The 20,643-nt window shown below is 50.0% G+C and overlaps 1 protein-coding gene across 2 annotated transcripts; it reads left to right on the top strand.

Moving 5' to 3' along the window:
• The first annotated feature begins 4,243 nt into the window (after positions 1-4,243).
• Positions 4,244-20,435, top strand: SPRYD3 (SPRY domain containing 3). 2 transcript variants are annotated; one of them, XM_036252620.1, is made up of 11 exons: positions 4,244-4,321; positions 6,883-7,029; positions 8,031-8,106; positions 8,585-8,709; positions 9,032-9,167; positions 10,189-10,374; positions 17,155-17,304; positions 17,682-17,739; positions 18,369-18,488; positions 18,575-18,747; positions 19,079-20,435. In XM_036252620.1, exons 1-11 carry the CDS (start codon positions 4,245-4,247, stop codon positions 19,211-19,213), a joined length of 1,383 nt encoding a protein of 460 aa, XP_036108513.1. In that variant the 5' UTR covers position 4,244; the 3' UTR covers positions 19,214-20,435. The 2 variants fall into 2 exon arrangements, with proteins under 2 accessions (XP_036108513.1, XP_036108514.1); XM_036252621.1 differs by lacking the exon at positions 10,189-10,374.
• Positions 20,436-20,643: the final 208 nt, after the last annotated feature.

Genomic DNA, 20,643 nt, shown 5'->3' on the forward strand with positions numbered 1-20,643 from the left:
TCAGCGGTTAGAGCGTCGGCCTGCGGTCCTGAGAGACCCGGGTTCGGTTCCCGCTAAGGGCGCGTACCTCGGTTGCAGTTTGTCCCCGGCCCTGGTTGGGTTGTGCGGGTGGCAGCCACTCGATGTGTCCCTTTCACGTCGATGTTTCCCTCTCTCTCTCTCTCTCTCCTTCCCACTCTATCTGAACAAAATATCCAAAAATGTCCTCGGATGAGGATAAAAAAAAAAAAAGAATTTGGATAAGTTAAATACGACTTTTTATTTTCTTTCTAAATACTCAAACCACATGCAATTTCTAGAGCAAGAGAGAAGTTGTTTTAAGATAAATAAAAAGAAGGGTTGTCTTGTATTGGGAATGGGGTAGGAATAAACACAAGAAATATATTATTATGATAAACAGCAGATTGAAAAGGGAAAGAAGTTATAAAGGAATAAAACCAGAGATTAAAGATCCCTGGCAAGTCATGAAAAGACCAGACCTCCTCTTCTTCATCTTCTTGAGCTATGAAAGTACCCCAAGCCTAAGTCTAGGCTCTTTCCAAAGGCAACGTAGGGCTGTATGATGTCTGGGCAGGCAAGCTGTGCCCTCCCATAGCCTGTCTCTGGCAAAGTTGCTGAAGAAAGTATCCTGGGCTGTAATAAAACATTGGTTATAGTAAGTATTTTGTTTTTCTTTTCTAAAACTTTGTCCTGAGAGTCTAGAATTTAATACTAGAGTTTAGTTCAGGGAAATAGTAACTAAATTTCATACATTAAAATCAAATATAGCCCTGGCTGGGTGGCTCAGTTGGTTGGAGCGCTGTCCTGTACACCAAGAGGTTTTGGGTTCAATTCCTGGTCATGGCATGAATAGAAGGCAACTGATCGATGTTTTTCTCTCACATTGATATTTCTCTCCCCATCCTCTCTCTCTAAAATAAATGAAAACATATCCTCAGGTGAGGATTTTAAAAAAATAAAATACATGCAAAATTAATATATAGAAATCAATTGTATTTCTGTATATTAGCAACGAACAATTGGAAATTAAAATTAAAAGAAACATTTACAATTGTATCAAAAATATGGAATACTGCCCTGGCCGGTTAGAGCGTCGGCCTGCAGTCCAGAGAGACCGGGGTTCGGTTCCCGCAAAGGGCACGTACCTTGGTTGCAATTTGTTCCCGGCCCTGGTTGGGTAGTGCGGGTGGCAGCTACTCGATGTGTCCCTTTCATGTCAATGTTTCTCTCTCTCTCTATCTCCCTCCCACTCTATCTGAACAAAAAATGAAAAAATGTCCTCAGATGAGGATAAATATATATATATATATATATATATATATATATATATATATATGGAATACTTAGGGGATAAATCTGACAAAGGATCTGCACACTGAAAACTATAGAACATTGCTGAGATAAATTAAAGAAGACAAATAAATGGAGAGATATACCATGTCTGTGGATTGGAAGATTACATATTGTTAAAATGTCAGTTCTCCCAAAATTGGCCAATTAAAATTCCAGAAAGCATTTTTTTTTTTTAGAAATTGGCAAGATGGGTTTTTTGTTTTTGTTTTATCCTCACCCAAAGATATTTTTCTATTTATCTTCAGATAGAGTGGGAGGGAGGCAGAGAGAGAGAGAAACATCGATGTGAGAGGACACATTGATTGGCTGCCTCCCACACGATCCCAACCAGGGCCAGGGATGAACTGCAACCGAGGTATGTGCCCTTGACTGGAATCGAACCCACGACTCTTTGGTCTGCAGGCCAATGCTCTAACCGCTGAGCCAAACCGGCCAGGGCAGCAAAGATTTCTTTTTTTTTTATCCTTACCCGAGGACATTTTTCCATTTTTTGTTCAGATAGAGTGGGAGGGAGAGAGAGGAAGAGAGAGAGAGAGAAACATCAACGTGAAAGGGACACATCGAGTGGCTGCCACCCACACGACTGGGGACAAACTGCAACCGAGATACGCTCCCTTAGCGGGAACCAAACCCAGGTCTCTCTGGACCGCAGGCCAACGCTCTAACCGCTGAGCCAAACCGGCCAGGGCAGCCTTATTTGTAATATAGCCTCAAACTGGAAACAATTAAATGTCCACCAACAACTGAATGACAAATTGTGGTATATCCATACAACAGCATACTACTCAGCAATAAATTAGAATGAACTGCCCAGCTGGTGTGGCTCAGTGGTTGCGCATTGACCCATGCACCAAGAGATCACTAGTTCGATTCCTGGTCAGGGTACATGCCCAGGTTGTGGGCCCAATCCCCATTGAGGGGTGTGCAGGAGACAGCCAATCGATGTTTTCTCTCATCGATGTTTCTATATCTCCCTCTCCCTTCCTCTCTCTCTCTCACATCAATAAAGAAAAAAAATTAAAACAAACAAACAAACAAATGAACTATCCATACATGCAATAACATGGATTAATCTAAAAATAATTTATGCTGAATAAAAGAAGCCAGACCCCCCTATCCAGAGGATATACTGTGTAATTCCACTTACATAAAATTCTAGAAAAAGCTAACTAAACTAGTGACAAAAGCAGATTAGTGGTTTCCTGGGGATGAAAAGGAGGGATTATAAAGGAGCATGAGTACACTTTTGGAAGTGATGGTATGGTATGTTCACTATCTTGGTTGTGGTGATATTTTCATGAATGTATACAAAACTTATCAAATTGTATGCCTTATACATCTATGGCCTAAAGTATGTTAATGATACCTCAATAAAGCTGTTTATATTTAGATATCAATTAGGGTCTGAGAATGCTAACAGATTGAAGATTCGCCAAAAAGGCCAGCCCCACATTTGGAACCTGAAGATGGGGAAATTCCGAGTAGAATCACCAACTATCAGTAACACTTCAGAAACACCTTCTTCTGCCATCTCTCTCTGTCTCAGGCCTAGCCAGCTAGCTAGTTTCTGGAGGGAGTCAGGAGTCCCAGTGTGGCATGGACATGACTTTGAGAGCTGCCCTGGCTGGTCACTCTCTAGATGCCTTTGGGAAGAGCTTGGAGTATTTTCATAGCTCAGGAAGAGGAGGTAGAAGAGAAGAATGAAGGAAACAGGAGTTGGAGACAAATTGGGGAGAGTAACTATCCAGAACTATGTAACCCAGAGGCTGGAAGGGAGCTAAGAGAACACATGTTTCAATAATTGTTTTTCGATAAAAACAGAATTGGGGATCTAACCTCGGTTTCTCAATTTCTCATCTACACCTATTTCCAGTATGCCAGTAGTCACTGTTTATGGTGTAAGAGATGATGGCTTCCATTTCATTCAACATTTGTAGAGTACCTATTTATGGTAAGAAAACAGTAAATCCCAGAGTCTGAAGTAGCTCACAGTCTAGCAAGCCCGTGAGGACAGGTCTACATACAGAGGTGACTTTAATAATAAAAGTAAGATTGTAACAAGTGCTATAAATGCGGTGCAAATGACATAGTACGAGAATACAGAGGAAAAAAACCTTCCTATTTGAAAAAGGGATTCGGTGATGGGAGGAAATCAAGGAAGTCCTCCCCAGAATGGCAATAAACACCCTTTAGTAGGTTCTCAATATGTTTTTATCCTTCTTCCCTTTACATTATGACTGCAACCTAACTTTGTTAAGTCACACCAAACCCCTTTGTTCCTGAACAGTTACATGCCACTGTGCTCTTGGCGTTCGACATTCTCTCCTAGAATGGAATGTCCCAGAGTGAGCGAAAGGGTGCAAGAAATGGAGCCCCGAAGAACATCACGCACGGTAATAGTCTAGCTCAGGAGACTATAAAAAACATGTGGTTACTTTTAGCCCCCGAACTATGAAGGCCGGCCTCAGGCTCTTTCATTTGCAAAAGAAAATAGATAGTAATAAGATTCATTTCATTTGGTTGTTGAACGGACATCCCCACAAAGCTTTTGGCATCACGTCTCGCGCAGACCAGCGCAGTATTAACCGGTGCCCTTCCACCTTCTTCGCCTGCCCTGCCCAGCGCAGGAGCCACCCCTTCACCGCCCCGTCAGCATCCAGACGGCCCAGCGCGGCGTGCGCGCCGCCACGTCGCCGCCTCCCACCTTCCCTACACCCGGGTTTACCAAACCCGACCCAGCGCTAGGTACCCGGTTCACCGAGCCGCACCCGACTTTGCTTGCGCCCTCCTATTGGCAATTTCAGGTGCCTGTCGTCCTAGGTCGTCTCGGATTGGTCAGGCTTGGTGGCGAGAGGCGGGTCTTGGGGAGCGTAGGAAGGGCGGGGACCCGGATGTGTGTGGTGGCGGCGGCCGAAGAGCTAGAGTGCGAGCTGAGAGGCCTATGGATGAGGAGGACGCGGCGGCCCCGGTAGGCGGGGATCGGGGGCGGGGTCCCAGAGATCTCGGGTCTCCCTGGACCTGAGGCGGGAAGCGGGGGTCTTAGGCGAGGCTGCGGGTCCCGGGCGGCGCTTTGCGCTCTGGTCTCCAGGCTTACCCGGTCGGGACCCTCGGCCCGGAGCCGGGCTTGGGGAGACTGGGCGTAGTCACACTGACAGCCTGGCCCTTGCCCCCGGCTCTCTTCTGAGTGCCCAGGCCGTGCCAGGGTGGAGGCGGGGGCTGGGCTGGCCGCCACCCGCCGGTGCCATGGCTGTGAGGTTTTGGGCAAGCAGATAGATACCTCTAGGTCTGGGGCGCCAGTATCAACCTCGATCGAGCCCTGGCCGAGTGAGGGCAGTCCTATGGCTGCCCCGCCGGTGCTTACCTTTCTAGGCCACGTGGTGGCTGTAGCTACTGCAAAAGGGTCTAGTATGTGCCTTGAGATTGAATTCAGCCCAGCCAAGGCTTACTGAGCACCTAGTGTGTGCAAAGTGCTGTCAGGCCTTGATGGAACCCTTGTCTCAGGGTTTGGGGGACAGGAAAAGTACCTTACCTTTTTCTCACTTTTTTGCTCCCAGGAAAAATTCATTCATTCACATGTTAGCACCATTGTTGGTTCAAATACCCAGATCATTCTTCTCCTCTCCATCTTCATTGCTGCCATCTTCGTGGATGCCATCTCTCCTCTGAACTGGTGCCAAAACCTTGACATTAATTGTTCGCCACTCTCGCTCTGCCTTTGGTCAGTCCTCCAACAATAGCCTGAATGGTCTTTAAGACCTGAGAAACATTAAGTTCGTATCATTTCCTTGCTTAAAACTCTCCACAGGTTTCCCATCACACTTGGAGTAAAAGACAAACTCCTCTCTATGGTCTGTAGCGCCTTGATCTGGCCCCTGCCTTCTCGTCCTCTTCTTGTATTTTTTTTTTTTATCCTCACCCGAGGACATTTTTCCATTTTTTGTTCAGATAGAGCGGGAGGGAGAGAGAGAGAGAGAAACATCGATGTGAAGGGACACATCAAGTGGCTGCCACCCGCACGACCAACCAGGGCCGGGGACAAACTGCAACCGAGGTACGTGCCCTTAGCGGGAACCGAACCTGGGTCTCTGTACCGCAGGCCAACGCTCCAACCGCTGAGCCAAACCTGCCAGGGCTCTTCTTGTATTTTTTGTTTTTTTTTAATTTTTATTTTATCTTCACCCGAGGACATTTTTCCATTTTTTGTTCAGATAGAGCGGGAGGGAGAGAGAGAGAGAGAAACATCGATGTGAAGGGACACATCAAGTGGCTGCCACCCGCACGACCAACCAGGGCCGGGGACAAACTGCAACCGAGGTACGTGCCCTTAGCGGGAACCGAACCTGGGTCTCTGTACCGCAGGCCAACGCTCCAACCGCTGAGCCAAACCTGCCAGGGCTCTTCTTGTATTTTTTGTTTTTTTTTAATTTTTATTTTATCTTCACCCGAGGACATTTTTCCATTTTTTGTTCAGATAGAGCGGGAGGGAGAGAGAGAGAGAGAAACATCGATGTGAAGGGACACATCAAGTGGCTGCCACCCGCACGACCAACCAGGGCCGGGGACAAACTGCAACCGAGGTACGTGCCCTTAGCGGGAACCGAACCTGGGTCTCTGTACCGCAGGCCAACGCTCCAACCGCTGAGCCAAACCTGCCAGGGCTCTTCTTGTATTTTTTGTTTTTTTTTAATTTTTATTTTATCTTCACCCGAGGACATTTTTCCATTTTTTGTTCAGATAGAGTGGGAGAGAGAGAGAGAGAGAGAGAGAGAACATCGATGTGAAAGGGACACATGGAGTGGCTGCCACCCGCACAACCCAGCCAGGCTGGGGACAAACTGCTGAGCAAAACCAGCCAGGGCCTCTTCTTGTATTGTCTCCCATATTCCCTATACACTAGCCACCCTGGTCTTTCTACTTCTCTATCATGCCATCTCCCTTCTATGTCAGGACCTGTGTCCTGGCTGTCCTCTGTGCCTGGAGTGCTCTTTCTTGGATTTGTCACATGCCTGGCTCCTTCTCATCTTAACTCTAATGTCACCTCCTCAGAGAGAGGCCTTCTTTAGGTAGAGTTCAACCCATATTCTTTATCACCTTTCTCTGCTTTTTCCTCCAGTGTCTAACATGGTTATGTCTGTTTATTGTCTGGAATACTTCCTTCCACTAGAATGGAAGCCCTATTAGAACAGGAACCCCATCCATCTCATTCACATTGGCCCGCGGACCAATGAGTCGCCGGTTTAATTGCCGGTCAAGGGCAGGTAACTCGGTTGCGGTTAGTCCCAGGCCCTCATTGGGTTGTGTGGAAGGCAACCAGTCGATGTGGCTCTATCATGTCAATGTTTCTGTTTCCCTCCCTCCACTCCATCTGATTTAAAAAAAAAAATTAAAAAGAATGAGGATGGAGATTGTTGTGGTTGATCTGGGCAACTGGCTTCAAGTCCAGCGCCTTCACCACATTTTGGGAAAACCGTCTGAGATGCTTTGCTAAGGGCCCTACTTTCTCCTCATTCCCTTTCTCCCCACCTACAGGTTTGTTCTCATGAACAAGATGGATGACCTCAATCTGCACTACCGGTTTCTGAATTGGCGTCGGCGGATCCGGGAGATTCGGGAGGTCCGGGCTTTCCGGTATCAGGAGAGGTTCAAGCACATTCTTGTAGATGGAGACACTTTGAGGTGAGTTTTGGGGAGTTTTCCACATTTTGCATTTTATGCCAGATCTTAGAGATGAAAATGGGCTCTTTTAGAGGCAGAGAACTGTCTACACTGCACTGGGAGGGGAATGCTGTTGACATGGAGGCCTTTCTGAGTGGGGCCGTGTGTGCAGCTTCCCTCTGCACTCCCTTCTGCCTGTGTCTCTGGGTCACTATCCTGGTCTGCATTGGAAGCAATCAAGTGAGAGGTAGGAGGCTGTTGGGGGTGTCAGGAGCTGCCCAAGTGCCTGTTGAGAGGACTCCAGTGGGTCTGTGGGGTGTAGGGTGTCCTGCCTGTGTCTCAGGGGTTGCCTCAGGTGAAGAGTGGCCGTTTCAAAGGCAGTGGATTTCCTTTTTGGGGAAGGACAGTTATGTAGTGTGTCCTACTCACCATCTTACAACCCTTTGGATTGTGTGTTTGTGTTTATTTTCTCTCTCTTTTCTGGCTTGAACCCCTTCCCTGACTCCTTCTGAGCCTAACTCTCTCACAAAGTTGTCACTGAAGTTGGGGAAGGAAGTAGTGCTATTTAGCCTGGAAACAAGAAAGCTGAGGAGTGGGGACTGAATAACTGTCTTCCAATCTACGAAGGGCTTTGGTACAGAGGATAGAGACCAGCCGTTCTCCAGCTCCACTGAGGACAGAGCCAGAGGAAAAGGGCCGAAGCTGCAGCATGAGGGATTGAGGTTAGACAGGGTTGTGAGACCCGTAATAGGCAACTAAGGGAGGCTCCGCTTTCTTTTCCCCCTGGAAATGAAGAAACCAGGCTTGTGTTGGTCTGGGGTGGGTTGGACCCTGACTGGAGGCAGTGGGAGGAGTGGGTGACCTCAAGTATCTTGTTATGGTATTTGTGCAGATGTCCTGAAGTGTGGCCTAATGGATCCTCCTCTGTGCTGGCCTTCGAAGGGTGGGGGTTGGAGATGAGGCCCGTCCCCCAATACCTGGGCTAGGCTGCTAATGGAACTTCCCACTCATTCCTCCTTTAGTTACCATGGAAACTCTGGTGAAGTTGGCTGCTATGTGGCTTCTCGACCCCTGACCAAGGACAGCAATTATTTTGAGGTGGGCAGAACAGGGAGTGAGATCATTAAGCTCCAAGGACCTTTTTTACTAGATTTATGATCTGGGCTGTCCTGTTGGCCTTTTGGCTGGGAAAAGGACACTGGATACCACGGTGCCTAATCTGAGAGATGGGTGCCCGGGAGTCCTGTCATGCTGTCCCTTCTGCTCTCCTGCCCCTCATCTAAGTAGACTTTGACCCATATCCCAGACTTTGACCCATGTCCTTTCCTACCCCTTAACCAAGCCAGCATCTACTTCATCTTCTATCTGTTAACTGGAAATTATTTTCTAAGTAATATGGTAATGTAGGCCCCCACTCTCCCAGTTCTCCCTTTGAGTGCCCTGTCTTTTTTCTCTGATTCCCATGTCTGTTGTCTCTTTGAGCCTCTGCCCCCTTTGATGTCCAACCTCCCTACCCTGCACCCCGAGCAGTTCCCATTTCCCATCTGTGCTAACTGCCCTGCTCTCCTCCTTCCAGGTGTCTATTGTGGACAGTGGTGTCCGAGGCACTATTGCTGTGGGGCTGGTCCCTCAGTACTACAGTTTGGATCACCAGCCTGGCTGGTTGCCTGACTCTGTAGCCTATCATGCTGACGATGGCAAGTGAGTTACCTCCTGTGGAACCTACCTCCTTCCTATGGATTTGGAAATCTTAGATATAAAGGACTACCTCAGAGTGGCTTTTACCATCCCTTCACCTATCCTGGGGTATTTTCTTAGACTTTTCTGATCAGGACAGGAAGATGGCCTAACAGCTACCCTTAGAGGTTGTAAGGGTGGAGGGAAGGGTGGAACACGTGCTAGGACATAGGTAGATGCCAACACAGAATGACTGAGAGCAGCAAGATGAGGCCTCAGCTATTGGTACTAGGGAGAAGTTGGGAGGCTCAGCTCAGGTCCTGTGTCTGTGCTGCTCTGTCCATAGACTGTACAATGGCCGAGCCAAGGGCCGCCAGTTTGGGTCAAAGTGCAACTCTGGGGACCGGATTGGCTGCGGTATTGAGCCTGTGTCCTTTGATGTGCAGACTGCTCAGATCTTCTTCACCAAAAATGGGAAGCGGGTAAGTGGGAAATTCCAAGTTGGTTTTAAGTGTTTTGAGGCTGTTTAAGAATTTGCGGGAGAGCTCTGGCCAGTTTGGCTAAGGGGTTAGAGCGTCGGCCTGTGGTCCAGAAAGACCCAGGTTCGGTTCCCGCTAAGGGCGCATACCTCAGTTGCAGTTTGTTCCCGGCCCTGGTTGGTCGTGCGGTAGGCAGCCACTTGATGTGTCCCTTTCACGTTGATGTTTCTCTCTCTCTTCCTCTCCCTCCTACTCTGTCTGAACAAAAAATGGGAGAGTGTCCTCGGGTGAGGATAAAAAAATAAAAGAATTTGTGGGAGTGATAAGAGTCTGCTGGTGGGTCTTGCCCAGGGACCCTCAGGCTCAGTTCTCATCTTCAGTTCAGTCTCAGGTTTTAAAGTCTCCTGCGTGTAGGAAAAGACACTTCCCCTGCCCAGAGGAAACTGGGATACTCCCCAGATAAAAGATGTAGAGGGACAGTTAGTGCTTTGGAGGATGAGTAGAAATTTGGGGGGACAGAATTGGGTGACTTGAGGGAGGGTTTTGAGCAGGAACAAAGACGGTTATGGACTGGCTGCATAAGCTGGAGGTCTGTTTTGAATTTTTGACTTGAATACTTTTGAGGATATGTTTTTTCTGTGTTTTATTTTCCCTTCCCTTTCCTCTAGTAGGAGTGAAGAGATGGGATAAGAGCACATGGCAGAGTTGTTTCCTCAGGCCTTGGCTGAGGGGTCCTACTCCCTCAGCATCTAGGCCTCAGCACCTTTCTGCCTCAGTTGACACTCACTCATACCAAATGTATTCGGCAGCCAGTTGAGAGAATTGTGTTTGCTCTCTAGCTCTGTGGATACCTTGCTCGGCCAGGCGTTCTTAGCAGCTTTAAAATGTTTTCTGTACCTCTGTTTTTCTGTCTGTCAGTGTATTGATAATTATTTTTTGCATCATCTCAAAAGTACCCTGTGAAAATTAGGTAAGCTATGGAAAAGTGAGCCAGATGGCAGCTCCCTCCCTTCCCCCACTGCAGGTGGGCTCCACCATCATGCCCATGTCCCCAGATGGGCTGTTCCCAGCAGTGGGCATGCACTCCCTGGGTGAGGAGGTACGGCTGCACCTCAACGCTGAGCTGGGCCGTGAAGATGACAGTGTCATGATGGTGGACAGTTATGAGGACGAATGGGGCCGGCTGCATGATGTCAGAGTCTGTGGAACTGTAAGTAAGGGATAGTAGAGGTGGGGTGGGGAGGGCTGGGCGGGACACCTGTGGGCCACATAAGCTTGCCTGAATCGCATAGAATTGGGGGTGAGGACACTCTTTTGTAGGGTTTTGGGAAATGGGCATTTTGGCAGAATAGCCTGGGGTCTTGCCATGATTTTTTGTCTGTTTTCTCCTTAGCACTGATTCACTTTCTTCCCTTTTCCTTCATTTGAGAGCTTCATTCTCTGAACAAGTAGTAGTTCTCCTTTGTCTTCGTTGGTTCCTTCAGTACTTGGTGCCCTCTGTTCCCCTGCACACCTGCCTTTGAGAGGCTGGGGCTGATTGGGAGGCAGGATGCTTAGATCTCCCTTTGGGCTTGATCTCAGCTAAGCTGGCCCAGGCTTTCCAGTCACTGTGCTGTGGGGCAGGTGTGGTCACAAGTCCCATCATGTGGGAAGGTTCTTGGAGATCTTTTTTGAGTAAGCATTAGTGTCATCTCTTCTGTCTTCCCCTACATTTTTTAGAGGATGAGGCTAGAGGCACAGGGAGATCAGTGAGAATCCTTGACCCTCCAAAGCTTGCTTTTTTATTCATCTTCTTGTCATACCTGCTTTAGTCTTTCTCTGGATTTTAAACTTTCTTGGGAAGTGTATGGACCTTGAGAGAGGGAAATTCTTCATATCTACACCTTGTACCTCATGCTGGGCTGGGAGTGAATGGATGCTGAGTCAGGGGTCTGGCCCTGACCTCTGGTGGACTGCTCAGGCCTCCCACTTCAAGTTGTCCCTCTGCTGCCCTCCTGCTCCTGGCTCAACCTTTTCTCCACCCTCTGGCCTTCTCACCCCAACCCAGGCTGTTTTCAGATCATCCTTTCATAGCAAAACAGAAGCAGTGCGGGGGTGGGAGTGGATTATGAGCAAGGTCCTTCTCTGCCTTTGGGAGTTCAAGGAACATGGCAGCAAGTGTGCCAGTCTGCTGCTTCTGGCACTCTGCACTCTCTGACACTAGGGTCTGGGACCTCAGTGGCTGTAAGCCAGGAGGCCTCAGATGCCCACTCTTTGACCCTTATCTCTTCCTTTTCCTTTCCCCTTCCACCATCATTTTAACTATGTCTACAGAGTTGAACTTGGGGCTGAGCCAGGGCTATGTTCCAGCTCTTGTCCCTGACCTCTCTTCAAGAGTGTTTTTCTGGCATCCTTTCTCTGCTTGGACCTGTCCCCACTCTTCCCCCAGCTCCTCCCAGGCAATCTTTTCTAATTGATACAGAATCCTGTAGACATTTATAAATAGCCTTCATTCCTCTTTGCGCTCCCTGCATTGCCCTCAGGCCATGCATTGAATTTTTTTTTTTCTTTTGTTTTTTCTTTCTTAGACAAAAGCTGTTAGGTTTGACTCTTCTCAGACCTTCACTCCATCTTGTGACAGCTGGCAGGGTGGGCACACTATTCCCTGAGCACTTGCTTCTCTGGGGCAGACTTGGGCGTGCGCCTCCTGAGGGACATGTGCCTCTGTTCTAGTCTTGCCAACTACTCCATCTTTCAAATGAGGGTGACTTACCCAGTTTCTTCCATCCCCTCGACCTCCCATTCCACTTGTCTCTTGATCTCCTCCCTTTTGTGATCATGCACTGAATTCCTGATTCAGCCTCAGAGTTGTATCAGCCTGGAGGAGCCTAGGGGAGATCATTTGGACCGTGCCTGTGCCTACTTCTGTGTCTAGCATAGATTTTGTCCTCTTTGCCCTTCCTGTTTTCTTTCATTCCCCTCTGTGGGGAGCCCTTACCTGGGACCTCAGACCTTTGCTGTGTTGAAGCCTTTTGCTTCCACCCTGGGTGATGTTCTCAGGAGAGCACCCTTCGGGCAGTAAAGGTTTGGGAGAGGCTTTGGTGCCATCCAGTCCAGTTTCTTTTATTTTTTTATTTTAAAATCCTCACCTGAGGATATTTTTCCATTGATTTTTAGAGAGGGTGAAAGGGAGGGAGGAGTAGGAGAGAGAGAGAAATATCAATTCGAGAGAGACACATTGATTAGTTGCCTCCTGCACGACCCCAACCAGGGCCAGGGATCAGACTTGCAACCCAGGTACATGCCCTTGATCAGAATCAAACCCATGACCCTTCGGTCTGCAGGCCTATGCTCTAACCGCTGAGCAAAACAGGCCAGGGCAGTCCAGGGTTTCTTAGTGCGAAGGCTGTGGGCATTTTAGGTGAGACAGTTCCTTGATGGGCAGGATGCTCAGCATCTCTGCTCCTAGACATAGGATGCTGGTACTCCCTCCCCTAGACATTGTGACAGCCACACATTCCCAAATATCATGTTAAGCTATTGATGAAAAAACAGTCCCAGAGAACTGAAAAGAGACTTGTTCAAATGTCACAAAGTGAATTAGTGCCTGACCGGTATGGCTCAGTGGTTCAGCGTCGACCGATACACCCAGAGGTCGCCGGTTTGATTCCTGGTCAGGGCACATGCCCAGGTTATGGGCCATATCCCCAGTGGGGGGTACATAGGAGTTGGCTGATCAATGATCTCTCTCATCGATGTTTCTTCCTCTCTCTCTAAAATCAATAAAGAAAAAAAATTTTTTTTTAAAAAGTGAATTAGTGAGAAACCTAAGCTCAGATATTCATTCTTTGACCCTTACCCACTGCCTTTCTACTGTCTGTTATGTGCTGTTACCTTCTACCCAAGCCCCCTTTCCTGTAGCCAGTTATCTCCCCTCCTGTCCCCTTCTCCTAAGATGAACCTGGAGTTCCTGGGCTTCAGTTCCCACTTCCCTGGGCTTCTCCTGTCCAGTTTCTTCAGCCAAGGCTCTCCTAGGTGCGTTCATTGGGCTGCCTTGGAATTCTTTTACTCCTAACCCTTTTCCTCAGTTTTGGGGTTTCAATCATCCTATCCTCTCCCTTCTCACTGGTTCTTCCCATAAAGAAGAGCAAATTCAATTTCTGACCCTTTTTTCTCTCTAATATTCATTATGAAAAATTTCAATCATACAGAAAAGTTGAAAAAATAGTACAGTGAACACTCATGTACCCACTACCTAGATTCAACAGTTGTTAATTTTTAGTCATGTTTGCTTAATCTCAGTGTCTGTATACATTTAGTGTCTGGCTCATTTAAAAAATATATTTTTGTTGATTTTTAGAGAGAGAGAGACATTGATGTGAGGGCAAAACATCAGTTGGCTGCCTCCTGCAATACCCCTATTGGGGACTGAGCCCACAACCTGGGCATGTGCCCCAACTGGGAATCAAACTGGCAACCTTTCAGCACATGAACAATACCCAACCAAGCCACACTGGCTCTTTCTTGAGTGGAATTCTTCCCCTGCTTCCTGTGGCCTCAGTTTCTCCTCCTAAAGAGTTCTCCTGCACATACTCTGATGGTGTGGAAGTGCTGCTGCTGCATTGCTCAGGGATGAGGGGTGTTGCCCCTCACCTCATCTGTGCTGCCAGGCCTTGCAAAGTGAGGTAATGCATGGAGGGTGGGGAGCAGTTGGTAAAGCTGGGGAATTAGACTAATTTCGTCTTTGTTTTCTGTTTAGAGCTCCTCTGACAACCCTTAGTGACGAGGAGACAGCTTTGTTACACAAAGGGGTGTGTGTGTGAATGAGAAGACCGTGTTGGGTCCTGACTGGCTGGTAGAGAGCATGTTCTTGGCTCCTGTTTCAGCTGCTTCTAGGCCCTCAGGGCACGGAGCCTTCCTTTGCTTCTGATTAGGGTTTCTGCTGGCAAGAGGAGAAGGGCGGATATCAGCAGGAGAGCAGAGGCTAAGAAGGTGCTGCTGGTACAAGGAGAGGGCGGAGGGCAGGGGGCTCCCTGTAGTCTGGTGTGCATCCTCCACTCTGTGGCATTGAGTCCATCTGTTTGGCCTCTCAAGGCTTTGGTTGTGTTTGGAGGGACACATGAGAGGCAGGGGGACATGAGAGCCCCAAGGGAAGGGTTCCCCGTACTCCCACCAAAGAGGTAGAGGAACATGCCTGCAGATTGGGCGTTGTTTGAAGAGAAACACTGGGAGGAGGACCGTTGGTCAGTTGGGGTAGAGTCATCGGGGAAGTGGCCCTCTGTCCTGGGGAAACAGTGCTTAGGTCTGGGAGCCCAGGGCCCGTTCCAGGTGGATGTAAAGGCTGAGATGAAGGATCATTTCCTAATTTGTGATTGGATTTCCAGTCTGTTGTGGCTTTGGGGTGACTGTTAATGTTTAGGGAGCACTGATACGTTGGCATGTTCCAGTATTACCTCCTTTTTGATTTAGGAAAAGGCAGACGTGTGTATTGATCACCTACTGGGTGTCAGGCTCTGTGCTAAGCACTTGGCACACGCTTCATTTAGTCTTCTCACCTGTTTTCGGAGATGCAGGTAGTAATATCTTAATTTTACTGATGAAGAAATTTAGGCTTAAAGAAGTGAAAGTCACTTGTTCAAGGTTAGTGTCTAGTGAGTAATAGGAGTTAGGGTATGGACCCAGGTATGAATGATTCTCTTTCAAACTAAGAGGAATCTGAGGCACTGATTAAGGGACCAGCATCAAGCTTCTGGCAACCAAGATTCTAGGGACTAAGCCTCCCATCTTCTTCAGGTTCCTAATAGCTCTAGTCTAAGGAAGGGAGGAGCTGATTCAAGCAAAGATCTGTCAGGGAGGCCAAACTTCCCCTCACGTCATCCCTCTAAGTATTCTGAGAAGGCTCTAGAAGGCTTGGAGGGACTCTGCCCAGCAGCAGGTGAGTGGATCTAAGAGAACCAGAGAAATTGGGGTGGCTTCCCTCCTGAGAGGTGGGTGGTTCCTCGCTTGAAGAGGGCAGATTGTGCAGGGATCTAGCCTTCCAGGCCATCAGCAGTCTGTCTGAACTGCTCTGTGGAGTGGAGAGTGAGTTTTAGAGTCCCCATTAGTGTGTTTCATCTTCCTGGCCTTGTGGCTTAAAGAATCATCCCTGCCCCATCCACAGATGAAACTGCAGGGCTGCCCTTCTCAGGGCCGAGCTAGAGGGAATGATTGGGAGGGTTTTTCCTAAGCATCAGTGTCTGGATCTGCTTGTCTCTTGGCTCTGGAAGTGGAGAACACTGTGTTTCCTATGCCGAGGCCAGTTGGATGGAGGGGGGTCAAGGGCAGCTGTGGGGTCCGCCACCCAGTTCTGCAATGCTGGGTGGAGAGGGTGGGCTGGGGGCTGCTCTGACTGGGTGGGGTGGAAACTCGTGAGTATGATCAAGCTACATCCTTTTCGGCTTGGGGGGAGAGGTGAGAGCAGGAACCCAGGCCATGCAGAGAACATCCAAGGACCACAAACAGAATCTAAACAGTGTGGGCCTTAATTAGTACCTTGAAGGCGATGCAGGGACCCCTCTCTGCTGAAACAAGCAGTGTGTGATATATGGAGAAGACTGGGAGTGTAAATAGAAAAGAGTGTAAATAGAAAAGAGCCAGTGTAACCCCAGATGTGTAATGAGAGGAGAGTCCGCCTGGGTGTGAATTAGGTGGTCTTCTGTACATCTGGCTTTTACCCTGACCCCCAACCCCTACACCACACACCTCTAGTTCTCTTTGGAGAGAGAAAGGGAGGATGGACTTGAGGTGGCAGGGCTTTGTGAATCCAGAGCTGAGAAGGGGACCATGTCCCTTTATTTACTTTCTGAAGGGGGTGCTGAAGACAGAGGCTTGCTCACTGGTGCGGGTGAACATAATTCCTTTCCTCTTCAGGCAGGTGCTCTTTGGTGGGGTGAGAGGCCAGTGTCCCAAAGCTTGCCAGGGATAAGTGAAGGAGGTCCCCAGGGAATGTGTATTCTTCAGGTCTGGAAGGGTAGGAAGGTAGAAGAAAGTCTTAAGGGGCAGTTTGGCTAATTAAAAAGGGATTATGGAATCCCAGGTGATGCTGAAGGTGGGGGAAAGAGGGGATGGGGTTGAGTCATAGGCCCATTATTACCATGACAACTGATAAATAAATCCTCCCAGATTGGGGGTTGCCGCCCCAACAGGCCCAGGCAGGACCATTGGACTTAAGAGCCCCAAGAGCCCATCAGTCATCTCCTCTCTTCTCCCCTCTCCACATCTCTGCTCCAGCTTGAAAGAGCCACGAGGGGCTGGGAACTGGAAAACCTGCCTTCCTAGCTTTGTTCTGCCTACTCTGCTCCCTCACATTAAATAAAGGAGTGGAGCTGGTCCTTCTGAGTTCACTGGCTTCGCTCGGCACCTCCCTGACCCCAGCTATGAACAGCTCTGTTTAAAGCCAAGTAAAACAAAGGCCTTGAGAAATTATTTCAGTTCTATTCCAGACCGAATTGGCTTCTGAGCTTGTCTCCCCTCCTCCAAACATCTGGAGTTGGCACCAAACATGTCCCCAGTAGGCCCTCTATGAAAGTGGTCAGGTTTCCTCTGAGCCTACTCTTCCCCTTTTCTTTTGTTCAGGGGCCCTGGGTGTACCTTCCCTGCAGAGTTATTCAGGGATGATGATGTAGCCTAGAGACCCCTAGTGTGGTTCCCAGCACTCAGCCATCTGGCTGGCTGTGCTGTTCTCCCTGTCTCCCCCAAGACAAGGAGAGGGTCTTAGGCTCAGTAGGCGGGTGGGTGCAGCATTTAGCAAGGGGCTCAGCCTCCTTGCTCATCCTGCCACCTTCGCTGCCCCACCCCCATTCCTGTTCTCCCAGGCCTGCAAAAAGGCCCACATTGTACCTCTAGAATCCTCTGCCTTTCAGTCAGGGATTTTTGTCAGACATAGGAAACTAGTCCCCAAACTGCCTGGGGACCAGGTTTCCAGGGCGGGTACAGCCTGCCTTCTAACCCTCCTCCTCCTGCTTCCCCACAGCTGCTGGAGTACTTGGGCAAGGGCAAGAGCATCGTTGACGTGGGGCTGGCCCAGGCCCGGCATCCACTGAGCACTCGGAGCCACTACTTCGAGGTGGAGATCGTAGACCCTGGAGAGAAATGCTACATCGCCTTGGGGCTGGCCCGGAAGGTGGGCACTAGTGCTGCTTTTTGCCTGTGGAGCTGCTCAGCTTGGGAGTTGTTGGGGTGGGTTTGGAGTCCAGGGGCCAGGCTACAGAGGGCAGGACTTAACCTGAGACAGAACCTGGTTGTGTGTGTGTGCTGTGGAAGGGTACAGACCCCAAGTAACCTAGGACCTGAGATCATGTCGTGACTGCACCACACACACTGAGCCCGGGACCTTTCTCACCTGCCTGCTTCCCGTGCTTGAAGGGGGTGAGCCTGCAGGGCTGGGGAGCAGCCATCTGGGCTTTAGCTTATTCCAGAAGACTGAAGGTTCAGATGCTGTTCTTTCCTGTCCTCTTTTGTGCACTGTACCATAGATTTTCTTTTTTCTTCTTCATGCAGGATTATCCCAAGAACAGGCACCCTGGCTGGAGCAGAGGGTCTGTGGCTTACCATGCAGGTGAGTAGGGCTGCCCTAGAGAAGCTGGGGTTGTGGGGTATGTGGAGACTCCAAGACACCCATTTTTCTGACCCCTCACAAGTGGCCTCTTCTCCAGCATCTGCCTGGAGAGACTTCCCCCTGCTGTCATTTGCTTTCCTTCCAAATCTGCTTTCTCCTCATCTGTGTTTTTCTTCCAAGCCCTAAAAGCCAGGGGAGCAGAGCAAGGGCGGGGGATCTGGGCCCAAACTGGACATTCCAGGCCTCTGAGTTGGCTCCCTCTGTGCCTTCCTGCAGATTCTGCAATTTCTTTTTTTGGTCAGCGTGATTTCCTTTGGGTCTTTCTTTAGAACGGACAGACCATGAGTTCTTGGTCCCACCTCTCCCTCCAATCCCTGGCTCCTCTTCCCTCACTGACCAGTTCCCTGAGGAATCTCCCCCTTAGCCCCTGGAGTTGGGCCCATATTGTCTCTCTCTGTCTCTCTGGTGCCCTCTTCCCACTCTGTCTCTGCATCTTTGCTTCACCTGTCTTCTTTCCTTTGGGCCAGAGAGAGGGAGTAGGGAAACATCCACTTCAAGCAGGAACCGCTCTGGGGGGTGTAGAGTGTCAGCCCCTCCTCACTGGGTGTTCTCTCCCCTCCCTCCAACAGATGATGGGAAGATCTTCCATGGCAGTGGTGTGGGGGACCCCTTTGGGCCACGCTGTTACAAAGGGGACATTATGGGCTGCGGAATCATGTTCCCTCGGGACTACATTCTGGACAGTGAAGGTGAGTAGGGTGGGGGTGGCCAACCAGGCTGGTCTAGTGGAGGGTGGGGGCAGTACCACAGGAGCTCAGGTTTCCTGATCTTCTAGGTGACAGTGATGACAGTTGTGATACAGTGATCCTGTCCCCGACTGCCCGAGCCATCCGGAATGTCCGGAATGTCATGTACCTGCACCAGGAAGGGGAAGAGGAAGAGGAAGAAGAGGAAGAGGAAGATGATGGGGAAGAGATAGAGCAGGAGCATGAGGGCAAGAAGGTGGTGGTGAGTGTGGAGGGTTTGGGATTGGACTAGGGTTCGGGCCTGGACAAGGACTGGTATTGGTGGGAATAGAAAGTGGAGCCAGGCAGGGAGGAGGGGAAGGCCTGGCGCGGCCGCGGGCGGGCTTCTGTTCTGAGGTATTGAGTGTTGAGTTGGGAGACTTGGTTTCCAGCCTTAGGACACCCTCTTGTGGTCACTTCTTGCATCACCCCAAGTCTCTACAAGAGGTCCTGGGAGTTAGGATTGAGTGGGGTTCAGTCCTATGTAGCTCCAGCATCCTCAGAGAAGAGGCCAGAGCTGCCTGCTCCACTCTTCTCCCCACCTCTGCCCCCAGGTTTTCTTCACTCGGAATGGCAAGATCATCGGGAAGAAGGATGCTGTTGTACCGTCTGGGGGCTTCTTCCCCACCATCGGAATGCTGAGCTGTGGGGAGAAAGTCAAAGTGGACCTGCACCCCTTGAGTGGCTAGGGACTTTTCCCGTACACCAGCCCCTTCTTCCTCTCTTGCCCCTTTACAGGACCAGGCACCCAGTTCCTGACCTCCCTGAGGATTTCTTTACCTGAGGCCCCAAGGGTGTATAGTCACTCTGCCCCTACCAGATCAGGCCCCTGCCAAGCCCTCTGTGCCCATGTTTCTGACCTGGTACCACCCCTATCATCAGTCCCTGGGCCCTAGTCCCTGGTTGGACAGGAGCAGACCCAAAGAATAGTGTTATATTGGCGGGTCCCACTTGCTTTGGCCAGTGGGCTCCGCGTCCCACTTTCCCTGCTAGCCCACGTGAGTGGAGAGGAGTGAGCGCCCTGTCTCAGCTGCTGTGTGGGCCTGAGGCTGTGCAGAGTGTGGAGTAGAGAGCCCTCCCCTACTGAGCACGGCATTTCTCCTTGCATCTTCTCTGTTCCCTGACCTCCTCATGTGAGTCGGTTGCTGCTATCATCCCCCCTGGCTGGGCTAGGGGGGCTCCCTGGGGCCCTCTCTGCTTCCACTGGCTGCTTTCTCAAGAAGACTGCTCTAGGGTCTGTGTTCTTTCTCCTGAGAGCCGGCCTTCTCCCTCACTAGCTGTTCAGGCACCAGAGTTCCACAGAGAACCAGAGTCACCGGCTCCCCCAGCTGGACACACACTGATGGGTGCCCACTAGGTGTTTAATGGCATGAGAGAGGGGCTGTCGGGTGGGGGCACAGAGACCAAGGCCTGTGTTCTTATCTCCTCCTTACCATCCTTTGTCTACCAATGGCACCCTTGTGTCCAGTTTCCTGGGTTGCAGGCTGGGACCCCAGAGCATGTCTCCTGTGGTAGAGAGGGCAAGACTCCAAAGCCCTCACCGAGTGTCCCAGAGGGCAGCTAGACCCTCACGCCCCTTCCTGCCCCTGCTTGCTGCCTGTGCCACTTGTCCATTTTGCTCGTGTTTGATTCTAGCACTTACATGTGTCTTCCCCCACCAAGCCCTCCCGTCTCCTACCCCCTTGACCTCTGACCCCCTCCCCATACAGTGACTTCTTCTGGGAGGAAGCGGGAGCAGGAGCTGTTGGCCTTGGTTTGCACAGAGCAGATAGGGCTTCGGGAAAGGGGGGTAGCTGTTGTGCTGCTGGGGCCTCCCGTTGGGCCCTCCCTTCAGGCCCTGCACTATGATGTATGAAATGTATGTACAGACAGATGTTTATACAGCCAATAAAGATGGAGTTTCCATATTTATCAGCATGGCCAAGACACAGAGTCCTTTCTAGTACCTAGGACTGGGGACAGGGCTGGAGGTGGGGTAAGCCGAGGGCAGCATGCTCACCCGGAAATGGAGACCTGTGTGAGCCCAAGGATGGGGACTTCCTATGTTCCATGGACCTGACTCTGAAGATGGGATGCCCCCGGCACAGGTGTGCCCCTGAGAGACATGAGGCTTTGCCCT

Source organism: Molossus molossus, unplaced genomic scaffold (assembly GCF_014108415.1).
Source record: "Molossus molossus isolate mMolMol1 unplaced genomic scaffold, mMolMol1.p scaffold_m16_p_10, whole genome shotgun sequence".
NCBI lineage: Eukaryota > Metazoa > Chordata > Mammalia > Chiroptera > Molossidae > Molossus > Molossus molossus.